Source organism: Colias croceus, chromosome 8 (genome assembly GCF_905220415.1).
Source record: "Colias croceus chromosome 8, ilColCroc2.1".
In the NCBI taxonomy this organism is placed as follows: domain Eukaryota; kingdom Metazoa; phylum Arthropoda; class Insecta; order Lepidoptera; family Pieridae; genus Colias; species Colias croceus.
The window spans coordinates 7,463,206-7,486,651 of record NC_059544.1 but is presented as its reverse complement, the minus strand read 5'-3'; the positions used below and the strand labels follow the sequence as shown (position 1 = coordinate 7,486,651).

General features: G+C 34.3%; 3 protein-coding genes and 1 long non-coding RNA gene across 6 annotated transcripts; 2 read left to right on the top strand and 2 right to left on the bottom strand.

The window, feature by feature from the left end:
• Nucleotides 1-1,724: 1,724 nt before the first annotated feature.
• On the bottom strand, nt 1,725-3,192 carry LOC123694011 (cytochrome c oxidase subunit 7A, mitochondrial-like). Its single transcript, XM_045639307.1, has 3 exons — nt 3,026-3,192; nt 2,788-2,958; nt 1,725-1,958 (listed from the first exon to the last, which is right to left on the bottom strand). The coding sequence occupies exons 1-3, from the start codon at nt 3,098-3,100 to the stop codon at nt 1,818-1,820; spliced, it is 387 nt and encodes a 128-aa protein (XP_045495263.1). The 5' UTR covers nt 3,101-3,192; the 3' UTR covers nt 1,725-1,817.
• A 534-nt stretch (nt 3,193-3,726) lies between these two features.
• LOC123694010 (ubiquitin-60S ribosomal protein L40) lies at nt 3,727-4,737 on the top strand. Its single transcript, XM_045639306.1, has 3 exons — nt 3,727-3,858; nt 4,121-4,354; nt 4,509-4,737. Exons 2-3 carry the CDS (start codon nt 4,129-4,131, stop codon nt 4,670-4,672), a joined length of 390 nt encoding a protein of 129 aa, XP_045495262.1. The 5' UTR covers nt 3,727-3,858; nt 4,121-4,128; the 3' UTR covers nt 4,673-4,737.
• A 1,768-nt stretch (nt 4,738-6,505) lies between these two features.
• On the bottom strand, nt 6,506-17,752 carry LOC123693986 (WD repeat-containing and planar cell polarity effector protein fritz). 3 transcript variants are annotated; one of them, XR_006751749.1, is made up of 13 exons: nt 17,495-17,751; nt 17,128-17,426; nt 16,780-16,901; nt 16,420-16,586; nt 16,104-16,215; nt 15,786-16,010; nt 14,173-14,306; nt 13,858-13,978; nt 13,514-13,782; nt 13,112-13,266; nt 12,125-12,750; nt 11,520-11,724; nt 6,506-7,420 (listed from the first exon to the last, which is right to left on the bottom strand). XR_006751749.1 is itself a non-coding variant. In XM_045639272.1 (13 exons), the coding sequence occupies exons 1-12, from the start codon at nt 17,569-17,571 to the stop codon at nt 11,572-11,574; spliced, it is 2,460 nt and encodes an 819-aa protein (XP_045495228.1). In that variant the 5' UTR covers nt 17,572-17,752; the 3' UTR covers nt 6,506-7,420; nt 11,560-11,571. The 3 variants fall into 3 exon arrangements, 2 of the variants coding, with proteins under 2 accessions (XP_045495228.1, XP_045495227.1); XM_045639272.1 differs by having other exon boundaries at nt 11,560-11,724; nt 17,495-17,752; XM_045639271.1 differs by having other exon boundaries at nt 11,601-11,724.
• On the top strand, nt 14,439-15,176 carry LOC123694013. The gene is made up of 2 exons (XR_006751752.1): nt 14,439-14,499; nt 14,543-15,176. It is a non-coding gene; the product is annotated as an uncharacterized LOC123694013 (long non-coding RNA).
• Nucleotides 17,753-23,446: the final 5,694 nt, after the last annotated feature.

Here is a 23,446-nt window from a genome sequence, read left to right as displayed (position 1 = left end):
ATGTATTGAGTTTCGATCGTGGGAGATCTATAGGGGCATCCTATACTGCATACATGGTGTATTTGAATAAAGTAATAATTATGACCGTTGGATTTATTAAAATTATACCTAAATAAAAATCTGAGATTCTTGTAGTAGTAGAGATATTTTTAAGTTTATTACTTTGGTTGAGGTAATATTACAAAGCCAGAATATTCATTTATAGACCACCTAAACACAAACACGCAACTAGCTCTTTATACAAAGAAAAACCAACGAAGTTAACTAAAATTTTATAAAAACTAGGTACCGTAGAATATTCAAAAATGCATCTTCATAAAAACAGTGAAAGCATAAGTAGTTGAAATGGCTTAAAAAATCTTTAGAAATAGTAAGTTATTAAAGTGAAACTTTTATTACATCGTCTCAAACTTTTTGGTTTGTGTAGCGCATGTCGCGTGACGGTCGGCTGCCGAGTAGGTATAGGTACCTAAAGCAGTGTTCGGAACCGTACGATAATTATCGTGTCTATAGTGTGAAAAAAAGTTTCACTTTTACTGTGGTTTCATAAAACCACACAACATTTTTTTGTTTTTTTGGTAAATTTAATTAAATACCTAACTAACTACGTATTAAAAACGCTATGTTCATTACGGTCAGTGTGTTATAATAAACAGATATTGCAATGGTGACATCTTTGTTTCATTATTTTGTCCCCAAGTAGGTATTTATGTACAGTGCCGGCTGTGGACAAGACACATTTTGCGAGGCCCTCTGGTGGTGAAAGGCATACCTACTTATAAAAAAATCATAAAATTATACAGCTATTTTTTTTTCAATAAGAAGCAACCTAAATTATTTGTAAATGATATGAAGGCTATAATCAAGAGTCATTTGAATAATGGTCAACCCTGAATGCGGGCTAAGGCCGGCGCTGCAGAAGTAGCTTCCCTACCTTTCAGTGACAGTCCTATAAAAATCGATTCAGCCGTTCCAGATCAAAGTTAACGCAGATTTAAACAATTAAAATTTTTCATTTCAGTACCTATCTAGTTATTTACAACTTCAAAAGCATGAGAAATGAGATTTAGTTTAATTATGTTTAAAGTTGAAACTAATTTTAAACGTTTAAAATTACTGCTGTTTAATTTTTGTTTCATTCAATTGTGTTGTGTTAGTTGAATTATAACGATGTGATATCTACCTCGTCGTCGTCGTTGGCCTATACGTCTATTACAGACGGTTTATGGTGCTATGTCTGAGCAATGCGATATCTACCTAATAACCTTGATACCCTGGTATACCCTTTTTTTATTTACCTTTATCGTATTTATATTAACTGCTTAATTATTGTTTAGGTATGTACCTCAAAAATATACATGATAATAATTAATGTTCTGCATATTATAACTGGCCTTTGTTCAATAATGCTGTACTATGAGGCAAAAATAACATTTTATGGTAAAGTATTTTCGTTACTCTTTGAAGGCTTTTTCTTCACTACATAGTATAAAACAAAGTCGCTTTTTCTGTCCCTATGTCCTTATGTCCCTTTGTAGTTTGTATGCTTAAATCTTTAAAACTACGCAACGGATTTTGAAGCGGTTTTTTTTTAATAGATAGAGTGATTCAAGAGGAAGGTTTTATTATATAATTTATTAGTTTAAGACAAAGCGGGCGAAGTCGCGGGCGATAAACTAAAACTAGTTAAACCTATAAAAATGGATATAAATAAAACAACATTGTTTCTTTTCTTTAATATTTATACTGATCCTTGTTACATAAATTATACAGAATTAACTACGTTTGTTTATCACATGCATGTGCATTTGAATAATTTACTTATTCTGTGGTACAGCGTGGATATAGACTGTGTGTCCAACTCCAATGATTCCAGCAACACACAAGATTAGAGTCAAACGGTACAAGATACCATCGAAGGGACCTCCCTTCAAGAAGACTGGCGTGTCATCCTCTTTCTGTAAATAATGTTATTATTGTATACAAATAACTGTGGTTGGAACAATTTAAATGTATTTTTTGTTTACGTTTTTTATTCATTTAAGGACTGATTTTTCAAAACTTGGTTATTATTCATCGAATAACATGTTACACAAATATTTAAAAAAATGTTCTATTGCCTTACTACTGACATTTTCAAGTGTCTTTATATTGTGTAATACTTTGTTGGATGGATAGGTTTTATCCAAGGATTGAAAAATTGTCCCTTAATACCATTTATTTTTATTTGTCATCAAAGTTTTGGTATAAAATTTAATAAACCTATTTTATGCTGCATCATAATATAATATTTTTCAAATCTATACTAATATTATAAAGCTGAAGAGTTTGTTTGTTTGAACCCACTAATCTCGGGAACTACTGGTCCGATTTGAAAAATTCTTGCGGTGTTAGATAGCCCATTTATCGAGGAATGTTATAGGCTAACAGGAGCAGAGCAATGCGGATGAAATTGTGGGGAACAGCTAGTATGATATATAATTGATGTTTTTTTTTCATTTATCCATCACATCCATCACATCTGGTGATCTTTTTCCAAATTTAAAATCGAATTTTTATCAATTGAATGAAGTTGAGAATAACAGAAGGAGGATAATATAATAAATTACCTAAGTATGCAGTGTAGTGTAGATGTGCCATTATTTTGGCATTGAGTCAATATTTTTCAACATTTTAATTTGTTGATTGTACATAAATGAGGTGAGGTAATAATGATAAGTTGATAATGTGAATCGATGAGTGGTTTTCATTCTAATAAGATTTTGAAAAGTAGGTATTCTATTTTACCTGGAAGCGTTCTTGACGTTCACGGATTTTGGGAGACAGGGGGGAGTAGGCTTCGTTGGTACCAGGGATCATCCGTCTTGGAGCAGTCGAGCAAGCTTCGGAGACAGTCGACATCTGTGCAGTGTTGTACTGGATTGCTGGTGGGTCCACTCGTTGCAAAGCAATGGGAGCCTGTAATATAGGAACATTATCACCTTGTACGCAACATAGTCGGGTTAGGTAAAAACGTTTTACTTACCACTGGGAAAAGTGGCGCCTGGAGGTTGGAGGCAGCTACGAGCCTGCCGGTAACTTTGTTCAGTTGATGATACATGTTTGGATAATCACAGTACAACTTAAATTCTGTATTTCAGCGGAGTGGACCTGTTACGAAACAAGTACCTAATCGAATATGGAATATAGATACCGTTCAGAAATATGTTACATTGACAGTAAGGTTGTCTGCCTGATTAAAATATAAAAAATAGTATTATATATAGTTTTGTAATTCTATTTAATCTAACTAATTTTAAAGTTTCAAAAACGAATTATTGTGAATTTATACATTAAATTTTTTTCTCTTGTTTTTGTTATCAATAAGTTGAAAAAAATAATTTTCGAACGAAACATTGATTCGTGTGTGACAAATTGTCAATTTTTTTTGCCTCTGGTAATCGACTGCAAAACTGATAGCTACAAATAATAATAATTATAAAGCGTAATATTTTATTATCATGTATTGTGGTTAAGAATGTTTATTTCTACCTGATTTTAAAATTATTCGAACTGGATAAATGTTTGTATTTTTATAAATATCTAAGCTTCGTTTCGTATTAATTTAAGAATATTCAAATTTATTTGCACTGATAGGAAGATTAAAGTTTTATAATTAGTATTTAATTAAATTAATATTAGTTACAGTCTTATTTTGGCTGTACTGTGTCTGAACTCTGTTTAGACGTTTTGTTTAAAAATATATGTATCATAGACAATATGTACATATAAAAATATCATCTGGTCACACTGCCGCCATGCCATCTTTGAACATCCTTTCGTGCCAGTTTGACAGTTCAACGAGCACATTTTGCTGAGGTTAGTAATGAAATAAATTAATTTTTATTGATAATATCAAGTAATATAAAAAATAATTACGTTTTTTCTTTATTAAATTTCTAATGTAATTAAACGTGCCATAAAAATATGATTGAGTAAAGTTCCAAATTCAAAATAGCGTGGCATGTCATAGACAGACCATCACACTTCATTTGTTTTTCTTTCTCAAATCTCAATTCATTTCGTAGATTTATTTCAAAATTGTACGTGTGTTGAAGTAAAGCAAGCTTTTTCTTTTTAGTTGAAAAAATGCAGATCTTCGTCAAAACCCTAACGGGTAAGACCATCACCCTTGAGGTGGAGGCTTCTGACACCATCGAAAATGTTAAGGCGAAAATTCAAGACAAGGAGGGAATCCCTCCTGACCAACAGCGTTTGATCTTCGCTGGTAAACAGCTGGAGGATGGCCGTACTCTGTCAGACTATAACATTCAGAAGGAATCTACACTTCACTTGGTGCTTAGGCTTCGTGGAGGTTAGTATATCTTAGTAACTTTTGGTTTTAAATTGCATTGAGTTTTTTAAATTCATTTCTGAAGACATCAAATTCAAATATATAGCATAATTGTTGGCAAAGATCAGTAATTGTCAAAATGTTACAACAATTGTAAACTTGATTTTTCTTATAGGTACCATTGAGCCGTCTCTTCGTATCTTGGCCATGAAGTACAACTGCGACAAGATGATCTGCCGCAAATGCTATGCTAGGCTTCACCCCCGTGCTACCAACTGCCGTAAGAAGAAGTGTGGACACACTAACAACCTCCGCCCCAAGAAGAAGATCAAGGATTAAATCTATCTCCTATATTTTTATAAAAAGTCTGGTTTATGATTTAAATTAAAAAGTGAAAAATTTAATGTGTATTTTTTATTTGATATCTCCAGTTTGTTCCAATGCTCAAAAATTCAAAATTATATCTGACCTTCAATATGCTAAAAATTATGTCAGAAGTCAGAACCATGAGGTTGGTTGGATTTAGACTCATGAAATAATGTAAACAGCTGCGCTCCGCGGTTTCACCCGCGTGGCTCCGCTCCCGTTGGTCTGAGTGTGATGATATTATATCCTATAGCCTTCCTCGATGAATGGGCTATCTAACAACGAAAGAATTTTTCAAATCGGATCAGTTAGTCTGAGATTAGCTTGTTCAAACAAACAAACGAACTCTTCGGCTTATAATATTCATACTTATATTACTACTAGCTTACCGCCCGCGGCTTCGCCCGCTTTCTCTAAAACGATTTGAAATTTAAACTATCCTATCTCTCAAGTTGGATCGAACTGCACATGGTGTGCAAATTTTATTATAATCGGTTATGTGGTTTAGCAGTCCATTGAAGACAAACATTGTGACACGAGATTTATATTATACTAGCGGTCCGCCCCGGCTTCGCCCGTGGTACATATTAACGTTTTCTCTACATAAGAACCATCCTCGTACTTCAAGGAATATAATAAAAAAAGAATTATCGAAATCGGTTCAGCCGTTCTCGAGTTATGGAATTACAACGAAAAGTGGCATTGATTTTTATATATTAGTAAGATTAGTTCAGGATACATCGCCCATTTTTGCAAGTGACTACTATCAAGCTGATTTTCCGTTTGTAGCTTTATTTTGATGAGACACCGAATAATTTCGTGTACGAAACTCTCGATTGTGGTAGCTAACAGAGATAACAAGGATAAAATTTTTTGATTTGATGGTTCTCAAATATTTGAAAACCCGCTTACAAAGTTCCGGATTGATCGCCGCAATCTCGCGTCGTATATTTTCTTGGAGGGCCGGTATTGTTGATGGTGAATTGCTGTATACGCGAGACTTTAAATATCCCCATAGGAAAAAGTCGCAAGGTGTCAGATCTGGTGATCTAGGGGGCCAGGCTATGTCGCCAAAGCGACTTATTAATTTTCCGGGAAAAAGCTCTCTCACTTTTGCTATTGAGTCCCTAGCAGTGTGTGCCGTGGCCCCATCCTGCTGAAAATTGGTCCTATTATTGTAACTAACATGACGATGCAGCTCCGGTATAGAAAAGTTGTCTAGCATTGCGCAGTAACGTTCGGCAATCTTCCGAATAGACTTACGCGGATTACGTAAAATTTCCCTTCTCACGTGTTCTACGTTTTCAGGCGTAGTAACAGACGTTGAAGGTCCAGGCCGAGGCTCATTTTTAAGTGAGCCAGAACCTCTAAACTTCTGTACCCATGACCATATTAATTGTTTTGATGGCCCATCGTTTAGTCGTCGGATTTCATAGCGTGAACAAAAACGACGCCTCGCCACATTGGTCGAATATTATTGTTAATTTCTATTCCCTACCCAAAGTTTGATCAAAATCGCTAAACTATCTATCTGTTTATCTGGGCATTGAAAAATTGGCCCTAAGTCTTTGGCAATAATCGTATAGAATATACAATTATGCAGCTAGCTCTTAGACTATGTGAACGTATTCGGCGCGCCAAGTAGGAAAAAACGCTCGTGCTGTGCGCTAGATGGCGTAAGTAGTTTCTCAAAGTAACTAGTAAGCAACCTAGTATCATGAACCAATATTATACTCAAGTTGAGTATATTGGTCCATGCTACTATTAGTGTTCTGTGATACAAGGTTAAAAAAATTAAACAAGTTATGATTGTTCTTATAATTTTTTTTTTAACTACAAAATACATGAACACTAAGTTTAATGGAAGCCCAGGAACCTGGAAGAATATCCAAATAAAAGCTTTACGTAGCATACTATAAAATCTAAACATCTTGATAAGGATAGTCTTTAATATGAAAGCAAGCAAACTTTATTCTAATAATAATTCATTTTTCAGAGGTAGCTTTTAGACTACTACTACAATAAAAATATGTACATAGTAGTTTGTTTATGAGATTTCACAATCACAAGAGACGGGAGAAGTAGTAGCCTTTTTTTCCTCATAGTGTATTGATCATAAGAAATTATTTTTTACAGCGTATTAAATATTGACTTCAACTGTGGCCATAGGTATTCTTTTTAATGATACGTTATTTTTTAACTTTCAAACAATTAACAAAACTGCCTATATGCTTTATTTTATGAATCTCATAAAATTTGTGAGTTTACAGTGTGCACACTATATACATATATAAATTTATACATCTTTATTTCATGAACATCTTTACACTAGATAGGAAATAAAATACAAAATATAGATCAGCAATGATTGCCTTACCATATGCAACTTTTTTTTAAATATATCTGTCGTGTATCATTGACATTACAAATATAATATCTTGATCAGCAATAATCAATATCAGCATTTATAGTGCGATTAACATACTATGTATATGTAAACAAATGTATAAAACTTCTTATTCTTATATAAATCTCTCTACAAGAACCTTTTATCACAACCATTGGAATGTATGGATTCTTATTTCAGAAAATACAATATGCGATGGACGGATAGAATCCTTAAAAATTAATAAATTCTTATAAAAATATTCTATATTCTGCATCACACCATACCAAAATGTACAACTTTGATCTTAGGTGGATTACGTTGAGCCTCGCCATCTGAAATAAGATTGATATTTCATATTAAATTAGGTTCCTGTTAAACTTTGGTTTGACTAAATAAGTGCATTGCATTCATTCCACGTTGATACCAAAAACTCATGCACAATACATATTTATTATTTATGAAACGTGTATATTGTGTTGTTTATGTACATAATATGTGTACCAAATATTCAATAATCACACGGCCATTTTGGCAAATTATTCACAATTATCAATATTTTTTCTAAAAAGTAGACCATAGCAAAACTGAGACAAATAAACCGTAAAATAAGTTTATTTTTTTAACCATTTAAAACCATTTAATGGCATTTTAATTATTAATTTCCGCAATAAATACATATGGCGGATTTCCTCATAATTCCTGTAACCATTTTGTAGGGGTGCAATATTCTCACATATAACATTTAAACAATTGTTATAAATTCGTTACCACTATTTGATTATAACTAAATGACAATTAATCACAAAACACAAAACATGCGATTATTTTTAGTGAGAGGTGTGTCTGATAATAAAGGAAGAAAGTCTTTGGTATAAAGTGTAGTGCTAGTCACATTGGGTAAATGGTGCTATGTGCAAATTTGTCAATAATAATTTCAACAATGAGGTTTATCTTTGCATCAGGAATCAGTGTGCTATTTGTAAATGTATCATGTATATTGTATATACAGGTAAATTAGCTTGGAGAAATTTTTGCATATGTAGTGGTGTGTATATTACTCAGATCTTAGAGCGCGTTTCCACTATATCGTTCTGGCCTATACAAAAATGTTTCGATATCCTAACATTACTATTTAATTTTATACTTATTCCTAGTGTAGGTGCTGTGCTGACGCAGGATTTTCGGCCGCGTCGCACAGTCACATAGCGTCGCCCCTCAGTTGTCCCATAGCTCGCGCCACCGACCCACGTTTTGTAGTTAGAGAATATAAATAGTATATTTTTGTGTAATTTAGAAGAAATATAAAATTTAATTGGCCGGTATCTTTAATTTCATCTCCCTACACACAGCTACACTAAATTGGTGACCCCGACGTGATCTCGACCGGCGTGATATATCGACGTGAGTGTGTAGTAGGGAATAAATATTCAAAATTAATATATAAATACATATATACGGACAACTCAAGAAGAAACTACAGGGCGGTGGCAGCGGTAAAATTTAACAATTGAACAATTTTAATTATATTTTCGTATTAATTGTGAATGATTTTATTTGCATGTTAATGTACTAGGTGCATGATACCTTAATATTATACATTGCGTATTTTTTTATTAATAATGTTACTTTACATTATAATGTTTGTGTGTATGTAATGTTATGTTGTTCGATCGTAGGACTTTATTTGATTGTATTGTTGGCAAATGGCCGCAATGATGCCAAGAGAGGACATCATAACGTTATATCAAACACCATGGCTGCAGACTAGTAATTTTTATATGTTAAGTATCTTTTTTAAAATAAATGTTCGTGTGTTTATATAAATGTTTCACCGACTCCTGAACTAATCTTGTATTATGTTTCACATTGTTATTTTTTGTCTGTCAGCATAATTGTTAGGGTTCGTTGTTGCGAGTTAGTAATCTTAATAAAGATAATTTAATTTGATTTTGTTTAAAAATGTTCCACATTTTTTTTTTTTGAAAAGGGGGGAATATTGTAGGTGCTGTGCTGACGCAGGATTTTCGGCCGCGTCGCACAGTCACATAGCGTCGCCCCTCAGTTGTCCCATAGCTCGCGCCACCGACCCACGTTTTGTAGTTAGAGAATATAAATAGTATATTTTTGTGTAATTTAGAAGAAATATAAAATTTAATTGGCCGGTATCTTTAATTTCATCTCCCTACACACAGCTACACTAAACTAGCAACACTTTCGTTTTCAATAAAAACAACTTTTAATTTGAAAGAAAATGGTTTTGACTTTATAAAAAAAATATATCATTCAATTTCACGTCCTTGAGCAAACGACAAGGCGACTACCGTGAAACAATAAAATATCGTGTCCATTATAATTTGTTTCATAATTAATATTTGACCATAATAATTACGAAACAAAACAAATAAATAAATCGTCACTTGATAGTGGAAAGTGGAAAAACGCACAAAACCAGAATAAACCAGTTTACGCTGTCCGCAGGTGCCAGATGCAGTGGTTTGGTACCGTTAGAACATAAAGCACACATTTCATTCAAAAATTATAATTATTATGTACGTAGTTTAATTGATAAAGGAGAATGACCACGGGTGGTATCGGTAAAATTTGAGTTGTGCCACGTAGGTATTCGTGATATTGTTAATTCCTATTTGTATTTATATAATGATCATATGTATCACTATTAAGTCTTAATTATACCGGATAAATTGAAATAACATTAAAAGTTTGTGTTTTGAAACATATATGACCACGTATGGAATCGGTAAAATACTAATTGTGTCACGTGTTCGTGATATTGTTAATTCCTATTTGTATTTATAATGATCATATTTATCACTATTAAGTCGTAATTATACCAAATCTATACATATAATAAATCTGTAGAAGGGTCAATTCTGTACATTGAAAATATTGAAAAAATAAATACCAGGGGGTGTTACTGGATCGATACCAAACCCAAATATGTGATTAAAAAAATTTTTGTCTGTCTGTCTGTCTGTATGTGAAGGCATCACGTGAAAACTAACGGTTCGATTTCGATGAAACTTGGTATAATTATACCTTATTATCCTGGGCGTAAAATAGGATACTTTTTATCCTGGAAAAATATGTAGAAAAAAATTAATCTTAACTTTTCAGTTTTATAGACGTTGTTCTGTAGAACCGCGAACACACGTTGCGTATTATTATAGGCCTAGCCGTATTTGGGTCCAATAGATATTTATAAGATGTTTAATTGTCAGAGTTACTCAAAATGGAGAAATAAACCATCCACGCGAATACCGACATCCGCGCGGACGGAGTCGCGGGCGGAAGCTAGTAAATAGAATAAAAGTAAAAGTTTTTGTTTTGACACATAATATATCTATCTCTCTTGCAAGCGTCCTGCGTCTTATGTCATAGTTTCTATTTGAAATGAATCTTGAATGAATGTGTTCGACGCAATGTTCGACGTAATTTATTTCGAAATAGGTAATGTTTATTACGATTTACTTTTCACATTTGTCTTGTAAATTAAAATATTACCTATGTAATAAATGTAAAACTTAACGTTCATCGTTAGTTTAAACTCGATAAAGTATTTTTTTGAAGTGTTGAATAAAACTATTGTTTTATTTTTATTGTCGCGAACTGCGGCTTATTTATATAAAAACTTTAATCGTTTCTAAAAGTACTAACATCAAGCTTTAAATTGAGCTATATTTCATCTTGACACAATAAGTTTGATTGCGATACCAAGTGCCATAGTCACTTGGGCAATCTCCTTTTGTATTTGTTGATTGTTGTTATTATTTGTTATTATTGTTATAATATTTGTTGAAGTGTTTAATTTGTGTGTAAGTGTTGTAACTTTATATTGTTAATTCAAAATGGCTCCAGTGTTAAAACATGGTCGAGGCAAGCCTTTGACTTCTCAAACTAAAGAATTAAACTTTAAATGTCGTTTCTTTTTAAGGTTAGTAAATTTTTCATTTTAGTAACATTGTCATTTTGTAAAAGTTATACGTATGTTAAATGTGCAAATATTAAATTAAAGTCTCATCTTTTTCAGAGGAGAAACACATATAGTTTAATTTAAAATCCCATATATATATATATATATACCTATATATCTATATAATAAAAACTAAAAATAAAATGTTGTTTTATTTTATTTGCTGACCATACACTACTACAAACGCAAAAATTTCTCCAAGCTAATTTACCTGTATTCTACGAATGGATGTCAAATAGATGTTTTACAAAAAAACTATAAAGAAAAATACTTGTAAATTTCAACTGATCCTGATGCAAATGCATTATGGAGTTATCAATACTCCATCCATACCATAGATACCCGACGAAAACTTAACCTAAAAAGTAATCGGTAGGACATAAATAGCGTGAACATATAAATTTTAATGTGTACACTACATGTTCCGTGCGTTCACTTACACATAGCAAAGTTTAGTATCATGCAATCATGCGTGCTAACATGCGTGTCGCGTCACACTTCAACGTAGTCGAGTGTTGTACCGAGCGGTCGCGGCTCGTCGTACGGCTTGCTCGCTTGTGGTGTGAACGCAGCGAGGTATTTGTTGGGCGGGCAGAGCGGCAGGCTGTCCGCTAGCTCTCGGGCTACTTCGGATTGTGGTTGCTCCTGATTAATAAAATATTTGACTATTTTGATTAAGTTTATGTACTGTAACCTAAAGAAATCCATCAGTGAAACAGATGTATAATGCATCTGCCCCTTACTCCACTAGGGGACATGGGACTTCACTTTTTCACTTTTTTATGTACTGTTGTATGTCAGATGTATCAGAAAAAAGCTTTGTTTTACATTTGATGCCAGACCGGTTTTAAAAAACTCTAATGAAATTAAATTAATAGAAAAATTCGTATTTTATCAAGAATCAAAATTCATAAAAAAAAATTAAATAATTATTTGCCATTGTTGATATGAAACAAAAAAATCTTAAATATTACAATAGGAAAAGTGTAAACTTTTGAAATCAAATTATATTGGTTTCCTTAATAAGAAAATTATATGTACTTACAGGAACAACGGCTATTGTGACAGTATCTGAAAATTTTACTTTATTTTTCTCCGCTGGCCTACTGCCTGGCCATACAGTTTTATCCTGTCGATATCTCTCATTAAAGTTTGTATTAGATAAGTGCAAACTGCTAGTATATCGATACGTATTTGGCACATCATCCTTTAAATCCGCGCGAAACAGATGGTTGAAGTGTGTCGACGCCATTCTTTCATTGTATGGCTTTTGTATCACTTCAGAAGTCGGTTTTACGAAACCCTCACTTATTCTTGAAGTGTTCATGTTGAAATTTAGCACATCCACACTATTCCATCTCATATTTTGTTGGTTGCTTGACGGTTTTAAGTCTCTGTCGTATGTTTTACTTATGTAGCTGTCGTCTTTGATATTAGTAGTCCATATTGTATTATCTCTATCTAGGTATTGGTGGAGATTCGGTCGTATGCTGTTAGTTGAAGGTGGGTCATTTTGTGCGATAGGAACGGATAATACAGTCGGATGTGTGAAAGGCACTCGCGGTAATGGCGGCGGATTAATTTTCCTGTTTCCATTGTGTGTATGTTCGTCTTCAGACTCTGAATATGAGTGAGAGCTGCATTGTGAACATGAATCTGAGCATTCTGAATCTGGAATATTGTAATCACAGTTGTATTAATAATAGTATGAACAAGTGTATTTATTATTTTCTGCAGATAAGAATTTTACGATTTGTAAAAAATTTTGTCTGCCAACAAAAAAAGTTACTTATTAGTTCAGCATTGAATTGTTGAAAGAATAAATCTAAATATTCACACAAAATGTAGTTAGGTCATTTTATAAAGAGTTATTTTTCGTTTAATTATGTAAAATTAATCAAAACCGGTAAATTGTATAGATATAACGAAAAAATCTATGGGGGTGACATTGTCAGCTGTTGACAAAACCCCTTTAAATAAAATAAGATTAAAAAAAAATAACGGGAAAATAATATCTATAGAAAATACGAACCGTGAGTGCGAGGCGCATAGTGAGTGGCACAAGCGGCTGCTTCTTGCGCTAGTTGATGCTGTCTCGCTCTTGTAGCCGCCCACTGGGCGTCAGCAAAGAGATCCCACGCTTCGAGTTCCACGGCCAAACTCATTGCTTTTTCTATTCGACCACGTCTGAAAAAGTATTTTATAATGTTAGGAAATAATATACTTATTAAACATTATATTTACAAAAAAGATTATATTTATAAGATGTTACTAAAATAATTGAGCAGTTATAGCGACGCTCATAAACATCAGAGGATTACTCATAAATCAGTTTTTATCCGAGATAGTTTACACAAATTAAAATGACGCTTTTTATTTAAATTGTGAATTCAAAATTTGAGAATATAATACGTGTGTAAAATACATAAAATACCTCAACAAGTGATGAAAGAACTTCCTAGCTAGATCATGTATGGGCGGCGAATATCGACTCGCCGAGGGCGGTAGGGGAGCGGTCGGCGCTAAGTACACCCCCAGAGCCCCTTGTATGGCACTTTCAGCATTCACATCGAAAGTATTTTTACGTAAAGTACTGATCACAATTTCACTAATCCCATGTAAGCATTGATCACCCTCTTCTTCCCAGTCCAATGTTTTCAATAATTCTATTGAGTTTGACGGCCGCCCTGAACGTAACCATGCCTAGAAGCAAAAAAAAGACCAATATTTTTTTGTTTCAAAGTGTTCGAATTAAATATTAGATGTGGCAACACTTACAGTAAGTAAACGGGGATGACTTATTCGTAAGAGTGTTAATGGTCCGCCGGAAAAGGTTGCCAGAATCAAGGGTCCGCCTTTAAAAGAACGCGTCCCTAAAATTTGTATGCGTCTTGTGTCCCTGTAATACAAATTTTTAGAGATTTGAATCCTATAAGATCATCATTAAAATAAATACGATACCAAAATCTGCCGTTCTATTTGAAAGTGTCGTTTTACGACGACACTATAATATAGGAATTTCATTAATTTGCACATTAACTTTGGCTTACATAATATTATATGGATTAAGTTTAGTACTTTAACAATTTATACCGTAAATGTGATGTGAGATCCAGGCACTTTGTGTGATGGTGTAAGAGCGAGAGAGCACGGTCGAAACATTGCAAACGACCAGTCTCTTCACTTGCAATAACTAATTCACCAGCCCATCGGACATCTGTTGCTATCTAAGAAAAATAATATTTTTTTATTCAAGTGTAGCATATTTTTGTCGTAATAAATAAAAATAAAAATAAATGTTATATGATATTTTTTGGTCCTTCGAGTTGTAAACTAAAAAAAATTATCTATCATATATTTCAGTGGCGTGCCTAGGGTGTAAGGACTGGGCAAGCCCAAATTTTTCGAAGTGTTTGCTGGGTACCCTTTTCTTGAATTAGGTATACACTGTGTTACTAAGTAGGTACCTATGTTCGTTATAAAACTTATAAAAAATGTGAACATACCGAATCAAATCTTCTAAATCTTCACGCGCGCCCGCAAACAGTTGAGTCAAACGTTTACCATTACAATCATATTAAAATCTATATCTATAAATTATATAAAACTGTATGACATTATATTATAAAATTGTACAGATCATTTATATTCTAATTCAAAACGCCGATCTTTCTGAAGGAAATATTTTATAACATCAGAATAGAAGTAGGTACCTACTTAGGTGATTGTTTTAATTCAATTAACAGCTCTTTCTCAATGACAGTCATTGTTAATTCAGAAAGGCGTTCTTGGCCTTGTGTATTTCTTAAATACGTACCTACCTACCTATGAATTCGATTTAACGCTGAGAAAGCACGCTCCGTGGAAGAACAACTAGCAAGAATCGTAAATACCAAAATATGTGCAAGTTTCATCAGAAGGCTTCTTCTAACCAATTCTCATTCATGAAATCGATTAATTCGTAAACAATACAATTAAAATTTGGTTTATGTTACTTACTGCACAAATCGGGAGTTGGTTTTGATGAAGAAATTAATCGTTGTTTTACAGTAAAGTTTAATGATTTTACCTTCCCCGCTGAGCACAAAGCAAACCATCACAATTTACAATACAATCTGTGTCGCGACACTTATTTTATCACAAAATTCGAAAAACTTAACCTAAATTACACCGGTATAATCACGCGCTAAACCATACTAACAATAATATTCACGACGTTCGTTCGCGCGACGCGCAATCGTAACTATCTTCACACTGTTAAAGCCCGGCTTTGTTGGCCATATAAATTGCTATAGAATTCTATAGATAGGTATGTAGCTACTTCAACGAAATTTCATACGTTAGAAGAGATAAGCGCAAAGCCCGGTAAAAGCCCACGAGTGCAAGCGAGAGAACTATATGTCACTCAAGAAGGACACCACACTGTTTATACAAAGTACGACTTTATTTAGATAGCAAGAAGGATGAAATTAAAAAGTTTGACTCGAATTCGACATTGTTTGTTGGTGAGTTTTCATTGAATTTCGGAGCAAATTTTGAATTGCTCGTTGCGCGCGAATATTCAAAAGTGAATTTGGGTATTTTCCTGTCTCGTAGCGAATTCCTTAGGCAAGCCGGGCTTTTCGGCTTGTATGAACGTACCGCCACTGAATTATATTTATCATTTCAAACCTATTCAAACTAATACTTTTAACAAATATACTTACAAAGCCTGCACGTATTGAATGAGTAAGACCAGCTACATTATGTATAATATGCACAGAGCCATCAATACAGGCAGTTAACAGTCTAGCATCACACGGCGACCGTCGCGCGATACGTACAGGCGATGACAATGAGACCTGAGTCACTTTCTCATGTAAACTAGACAATTGTAGTACTCTATCTGATTTGGGTACATCATACCTCAACCAGAAAAGATTCACGCCATTCTGAAAAATAAATAAAACCATAGATAAGTTTTTAATTCAAAAAATGTCTATGGTTATCCCACATGCATGTTTATAAAAAAATATTGAGCTAACCTTATGGCATGTTGCTTGTTCCACAATATGTATTGAGTTATTCTTTTGTGACAGTTCTGCAATTAGTACTTCACCTTCAATTTGATGGAAGGCAATCAGTGATACTTGCTGTCTAAAAATAAATATAAATTTATTAATCAGTCAATACTTACAGGCATCAGGAGTTTATTTTTAATAGCAATATATGAATATAAAACCTCTACAGTGACAATCTTTCAGTATTTAACTGCTCAGTAGTTGTGAAAATGTAATATATTAATAAAAAATATCTGTCATATTTCACAAAATTGCGCCTTTCATAAAATAAAATCTTTACCCTTCAATATTATACAGATGTAAATTAGCATGATCTTCTAGAAGAGGACTCCATGGGGCTGGGTCGGCAATGTTGTTGCTCCACACCAAGACTCGCAGGCCTGTACTGCTCTGACACCAGGATACATGCCTGTCTGTTTTACGAGAGCTTCCACCTAAATCTAAACTCTGAAACATAATAATCATATCACATAATTTTTTGTTATATTGAATAAACTTTGCATAAAACTATACATTTTTAAGCAAAAATAAATCAATGGTGAAAAGAAAGATTTAAAAAAGTTCAAAGTTCAAGTTTTATTGAACAAAACAGTAACAATGAAATGTATGGAATAAAACGCCACCTTGCTGATTCACTTACTTGTAAATGTGGATCTCTATCAGAGATCCGACATGGCACATGATCATTTTTCTTCCCAAATACTATAAGAGTAGCTATTCTTTCAGGATGTATAAACAATAAATGAGTTCGAGATAAAACAACTGAAAGCAAAATGAAAAGCAACTAAGTCTAATTGAAAAGTACAAATAGACAAATAATTTAAATTAAAAAACAGAATCAGATTGTAAATTTACTTAAAATACATGAAACAATAAAAGCAATCACAAAATACCAGATTTTGTGCTGCTTTATAACATTCAGCTTAAGCATTCTTTACTATGCTATTATATTTGAAATAAATTCTAAATTATGGATTCATCTACATACCGCCAGTTACCGTGTTTCCCATTAATTTACCGAGGCAGTATCTATCAAACAGAATTTGTGTCACATCAAGGGTAGTGGGATTTATTGTGATGTGAGCAATTACACCCGACGAAAATACTAAGGTTGCAAGGGAATCGTTTATCCATTCGCTTGCAACGATATTCCAATCCCGAAGCTTCGATTCCAATTGCCTTATGTGGTTCACTCTTGGGGCTCGAACATGACCACCACGACGCTCGCAGTACATTCTTTTCCCATTGTCATAAACTGTCTCGTCGAACTTCTTTTTCGCTTCATATCTGTAAGTTTAAAATGTTAATTACATGGAAATAATTTTATTAAAGGATGTTGATCGTTATTAACTCACTTATAACTTTTCAGGTCACTGTTTTTCACAAAAACAGAGTCGTCACATGTGAGAAACTTAACGTCGTAACTAAACATATTGTATATCTAACTGTATTTTAATCTACTATACATACATATTTAATACATTTTAATTTAAATTGTTTTTTACAAACATATTTTTTTTTTTCATTTATTTACAGTTTACATCAGAAGTACCTAGGTAAGATGCAATGTGTCAATTGTCAAACTGTCAAATGTCAATGTGTCAATTTGACATTAAAATATTGAATTCAATTCAAAATGATTCAATTTGACACACTCGTGCGGCATGCCCAGAGGGCATGCCACATGCATGCCAAAATGCATGCACTCTGTGAGCAGTGAGGGATATTTAGCAACGAGAGATTATTGTTCTTACCATAAAACAATTTATACACGGTCCAAGGCTGCGTTTCCACCTGCAAGAAAACTTCCGCGAGAAATGTCCGACAGTCTGTCTGACAGCAACTTGCAAGTCGAATTCCGCGTTTCCACCTGCAAGTAGACTTGCAAGTTGCTGTCAGACAGACTGTCGGACATTTCTTGCGGAAGTTTTCTTGCAGATGGAAACGCGGCCTTACTTTAAACCAGGGATCTGTGATCTGTCACTTTAATAGTTGTCTATGTGAAATACGACAAAACCACAGGACAAAACAAGATTATAGATTATAGAGAACCCACTCTTGTTAAACCAAAAAGCTCCCCTTCGTCATAGCTCCTACCTTTCAGGGTACTCCTCTCTCAGCCGCAGCCAGTATCGGAATCCTTGGTCTCGAAATCTCGAGTAACGTACAGTTTTCTTGTCACTTGGAAGGAAAAGCCAAGTTGGCTTCACAAAAACTTGGTGTGCTCTGTAGAGCGGGGCAGTATTTCACGTCGCACCATCGCCTCAAGCTATATAAGGCGCAAGTTAGGCCGCACATGGAATACTGCTCCCACATCTGGGCCGGGGCACCCCAACAATACCTCCTTCCATTTGACCGCATTCAAAGGAGAGCTGTACGACTTGTTAACGAGCCAAGTCTCACCGATCGGCTCGATACTTTGGCGCTGCGAAGAGATGTCGCTTCTTTATGCGTTCTCTATCGCATTTACTATGGGGAGTGCTCTGAAGAGTTGTTTGGAACATTACCCGCCGCCGAGTTCCACCACCGTACAGCACGACATCGTCAACAATACCACCCTCACCACCTTGACTGTTGGCAATCTACAACTGTGCGCTTTAAAAGGTCTTTCTTCCCGCGCACTACAGACATCTGGAACAAACTCCCTCATGCGGCTTTTCCAAACGGCTATGAACTGGGGACCTTCAAGAAAAGAGCATATTCCTACCTGAAAGGCCGGCAACATACTCACAATGTCTCTGGCACTGTGGGTACATATGGGCGACGTGGAGCACTTACCACCAGGTGACGCGTCTGCTCTGTTGCCTCCTATTGCATAAAAAAAAAAAAAAAAAAAAAACCCTGTCAAAAGATTTTTGTGGGGACCTGTGGTAAGACCATAATATTGTAAGACACAAAGAGTATAGTAAATATGGTAAGACAGTTTATAATAATCACTTTAGAGCACAGTATAAAGAGATTGAGAAACTTATTATTTATTATTATATCATAAAATTCACTATAAAGTCCGTCAAACGAGTCGTGTATCCTACAATAAAAGGCGGCAAATTAAAAAAATCAAGGTAGGTATCCCTAATCCCGTATGGACCCTCATAATATGGAAAAATAGCGTCTTGAAATTTCTTGTCAATTTAGTACATACTATTTGCGTCTACTGTATTTGAACTTAGTATTAGTGACAAGCACTTAGCACTTAGTTTCTATAAGCCCGTATAAACCAGCCATTATGACTATTGCTATTATGTTCAACAGTCATAATCATCACTTCATAATATTATTATCACATAATATATTAAGTGGGTACTTACGTTGAACAAAATATATACCTAAATAAATAGGTACATGGGCGTAGCCACGGTGAGGCAGGGTGGGGCGCTTGCCCCACCCAGGCTTTGACCTGGAAGGTACCTAACCAAATCTAAAAATTGAATTATCCAGGTACTAACTACTAAGCTTAATATCCGTAAGAAAATTCACACTCGAATCTCGAAAGTCGACAGTCGACACAGAAAATGAGACCAAAACATTAGTAATGTTTACCTCTACAATGACTGATTAACAAATAATAATTGTCATACGCCCAGCGACCAAACGGCTGAAGATAGGGACACATTTTGGATCTATTTCGTGATGTGGTAGGTGAACAATAAGGTGTTTTGAATAAGAATAATTCGAATAACGAATTACACACGAAAAAAGAAAATAGCTGAGGCTTCTATGTTACATAAACTGTAAGAAAAATGAGTGTAGTACAGTTAGTTACCCCACTATTTTATCCAAGTTTTAGGCGCGTTCGCAGAAGCGTTCGCAGGCGCGTTCGCAGGCGCGTTCGCAGGCGCGTTCGCAGGCGCGTTCGCAGGCGCGTTCGCAGGCGCGTTCGCAGGCGCGTTCGCAGGCGCGTTCGCAGCATTTGAGGTTCGAAGACCTTGATATGACTTTGGGTACATACAGTTGCTAGTTACATATTATTTTTTTATTGTTGCCCCACCTTGAGCCCATGGCTAGCTACGCCCATGAATAGGTATCTATGTAATTCATTATGCATTGTGTAATCCAATGTTTATATCTTTATTTTTCTCTTTTTCGAAGCCATAAAAGTGTTCTTTCTGTCTATCTCCGTTTAATTACCTAACTGTATTGTTTTAGAATTAAGGCAGCTACTACGTTGATTGGCAATAAATTTTTAATCATCGCGTTGTAATTAATGGGATAGAATTACTTTCCTTTTGGTATTAGTTTATTATACCCAATATGATACAAGTAGATTTATTTTGAATAACTGCAATAAATGTAGGTATACAACACGTAAGTAATTTAAACTGTAAGTATGTAAAAATATGCTACGATATACTTACCTAGCTATTATATTTACTTATGTTGAACAAATGCCTACATTTCAAATAAATTTATCTATTGAATTTACATTGGCGTCATACTTAGATATAGGTACATACATACCTAATTAAATTTGTTTAAAAGAATTCATAGTAATTATTTAAAATTTTGATAGTGATATACTGTGTGATCTTATTGTGATAGTCTTGGACTAGATCCATAGTAATATTACTTATAAGGAAACGAAACATTTGTGTTTTTGGTATGTATATTTTACTGTACCTACCGACTTCAAATTTCTTTGACCAGTAGAAAACTACATTTTTCTTGAGTCATCTAATATATGTATATCTATATTTTATTTCCGCAGCTCGAGCGGATCTGGGACGACCGGCTTGCCTACTATAAAGTAGTCATAGGATAACCTTGAACTAAATGTTACCTAATTCTAAGACCGAAGTTATTAACATAGATACATATTTTTGAACCTTGGATTCTGTATCTGTTTCAATAGTTTAAGTTTAGATAATAAGTAGTTTATAGGTAGCTTCATAAGAAACATTTTGCTTGTAATGCTTTTGGACTTCAGAATATAAAAAATACTTCCGAACATTCTACGGCCACAAATGAATTCTAGGGCCTAAGTTACTCGAAGTCCTTGAGTGTTGGAATTTGGTATGACGCTATGTGTACTCATAAAAAGTTAAAACATAAGAGGTACGTACCTATCTAATTCCTTGCCAAAAAATTTGCTCTGGCAGGAAGGAAACAGAAGGTTGATCACCACCTTTTGTTGCCACCTGCCAAAGCAATTTATTTTCTTTGTTTCGATCGGGACCCGTCAATCGAACCCCGCAGAACCTTCGATTCTACGCTCAGGATCTCACGGCGGCCGCGGCGGGCGATCCAAAGGTAGGTACAGTATAAAACTCCGAATAATAATATTTCGAAAATAGCTGAAACATCCTTCTTTTACACACATTAAGAGCAAAACTATTTTTTATCCTTGTATACCTACATTGAGTACCTAAATTAAGCCTAACACCAATAAATAATTATTATTAATTAACGTCAAGGTGGATATGACGAATACATACTTAAACCATTGATGAGTAGAAAATTATTTTTATGCAATTATTCTTTTTAAGTATATATTAAAAATGTGTTCCGATCAGTTTTATTCCTTTTTTATCCTTCTTACCTTTTCATGCGATAAGACCGCCTTTTTTTTTTTTTTTTTTTTTAGTGGGTAAATCTTGCATAGATACCCACGGTCTCCGGGGAAGAGGCTGTGGGTTATGTCGGATTCCTATTTCCTACCGACCAAAACCCCACTGTGTTCCGTCAAGCCGCATCAGCGACAGGGCCACGGGTATGTGTAGAATTCATCCGTGACCGCGATAAGACCGCCTAAGTACTTGCTATTTTAAGCTATTTTATATTATTTTGTAACGTTCTTTCTTTGTGCAAAATAAATGTTTATTATTATGTTAATTTTATATAGTTTTCATGCCTTAGAAAATGGTTAATGTACCTTGGAGATACTCATTACATAGTTAATTATTATCATAATGTATCTTAATCCGTTCTACTTTACGCGTAAAAAAGAAATCATTACCTATTATGGCTACAACATAAATGACTAGTACCTAATGTGTAGTACATTATGTTTGTCATGGTTACTTTATTATTTGTCTTGTGGGATAATACACCATTGATTTTTATTTATGTACCTAAGCACATAATATTTCATTATGAAAAAAAAAATATAACAAAAGAAAACGATTAAAATTTAAAACTTAAAAGTGTGTTACCTACGTTGTCATATTACGTATCGCGAACGTAAACAGCCAGTGCTATACAATGTGTCCATCTGTTGTGGCCATATCGTAGATTTGCTGGTCGCATGTCTATTGGCCACATCATGATGTGGTTTGAGCATATTAATGATAAGAAATCGTTTCTCGATATGGCCAACTAAACGCGCGGTTTTTTCATGAAATGATCAAAATTATTTCATCATATTGTAAAATAGTTACATTAATTATTGGTAGAGGCTCTGAAAGTGCTGTGTTTATGTGATAAGATGGAGGCCGCTGGCGAAAATTTAATTATTTGCAGCAACTTCATAATTCGTTTAGAAGAAAAGCAAAGAATTTACGACGAAGAGGTTCGAGTACTATGGAAAATGCGAACATCTTATATTGAAGAAAAAATGCGTCTAAAATCCTATACTTACATAAGGTTTTTGTGATTATACAACATTTTCATGATCTTGAACAGTAAACATGGTACATGGATATTGAAACTCGACTACTCCAACCGACCATTCACCTGCTAATTTCGTAGCTTTTGGTAATTTTGTTGAAAAATTTGTGGTCTTGTTATCAGGAAAGTATATATTTATATATATCTTACTATCCATACTAATATTATAAATGCGAAAGTAACTCTGTCTGTCTGTCTGTCTGTTACTCAATCACGCCTTAACTACTGAACCAATTTGCATGAAATTTGGTATAGAGATTTTTTGATACCCGAGAAAGAACATAGGATAGGTTTTATCCCGGAAATCCTACGGGAACGGGTTTTTCTTTGAAAACGCGGGCGAAGCCGCGGGCGGATAGCTAGTATTATTATAATTGTTTCTTTTTAAAATAGCGATTCGCTTCTGGCACTCGCCGCTGGCGCGGCACGCTCGCTTTGCCCGCTCGGCTTGTGGGTTGGGGTCTTACAAAAATACTTTGAAACGTATTACGCTAATTTAACTTTACTAAGTTTCCCATTATTTGCATTGCTCAAATAAACGCGTGTAAGAACACCTCAGTCCTCAGACCTACCGGTTGACAAAATTAGTATACATATTATAGTATGTATATATGTATAAGTACATGGTTATAACGTATCTATTGTTAACAGTACACGTTTAATATAATTATAGAGAGGAGTAACGATAGCCATCTAAATGTCAG

Bases quoted from the DNA above. Each gene is read 5' to 3' on its own strand.
- LOC123693986 (XM_045639271.1), bottom strand. From the start codon at position 17,571: ATGTTTAGTTACGACGTTAAGTTTCTCACATGTGACGACTCTGTTTTT. The intron at 17,427-17,494 runs GTGAGTTAATAA...TTAAACTTACAG, and splicing joins AGTGACCTGAAAAGTTATAA to ATATGAAGCGAAAAAGAAGT. The intron at 16,902-17,127 runs GTATGTAGATGA...TTTTGCTTTCAG, and splicing joins GGGAAACACGGTAACTGGCG to TTGTTTTATCTCGAACTCAT.
- LOC123694010 (XM_045639306.1), top strand. From the start codon at position 4,129: ATGCAGATCTTCGTCAAAACCCTAACGGGTAAGACCATCACCCTTGAG. The intron at 4,355-4,508 runs GTTAGTATATCT...TTTTTCTTATAG, and splicing joins GGTGCTTAGGCTTCGTGGAG to GTACCATTGAGCCGTCTCTT.
- LOC123694011 (XM_045639307.1), bottom strand. From the start codon at position 3,100: ATGTATCATCAACTGAACAAAGTTACCGGCAGGCTCGTAGCTGCCTCC. The intron at 2,959-3,025 runs GTAAGTAAAACG...CCTATATTACAG, and splicing joins AGGCGCCACTTTTCCCAGTG to GCTCCCATTGCTTTGCAACG. The intron at 1,959-2,787 runs GTAAAATAGAAT...CATTATTTACAG, and splicing joins AACGTCAAGAACGCTTCCAG to AAAGAGGATGACACGCCAGT.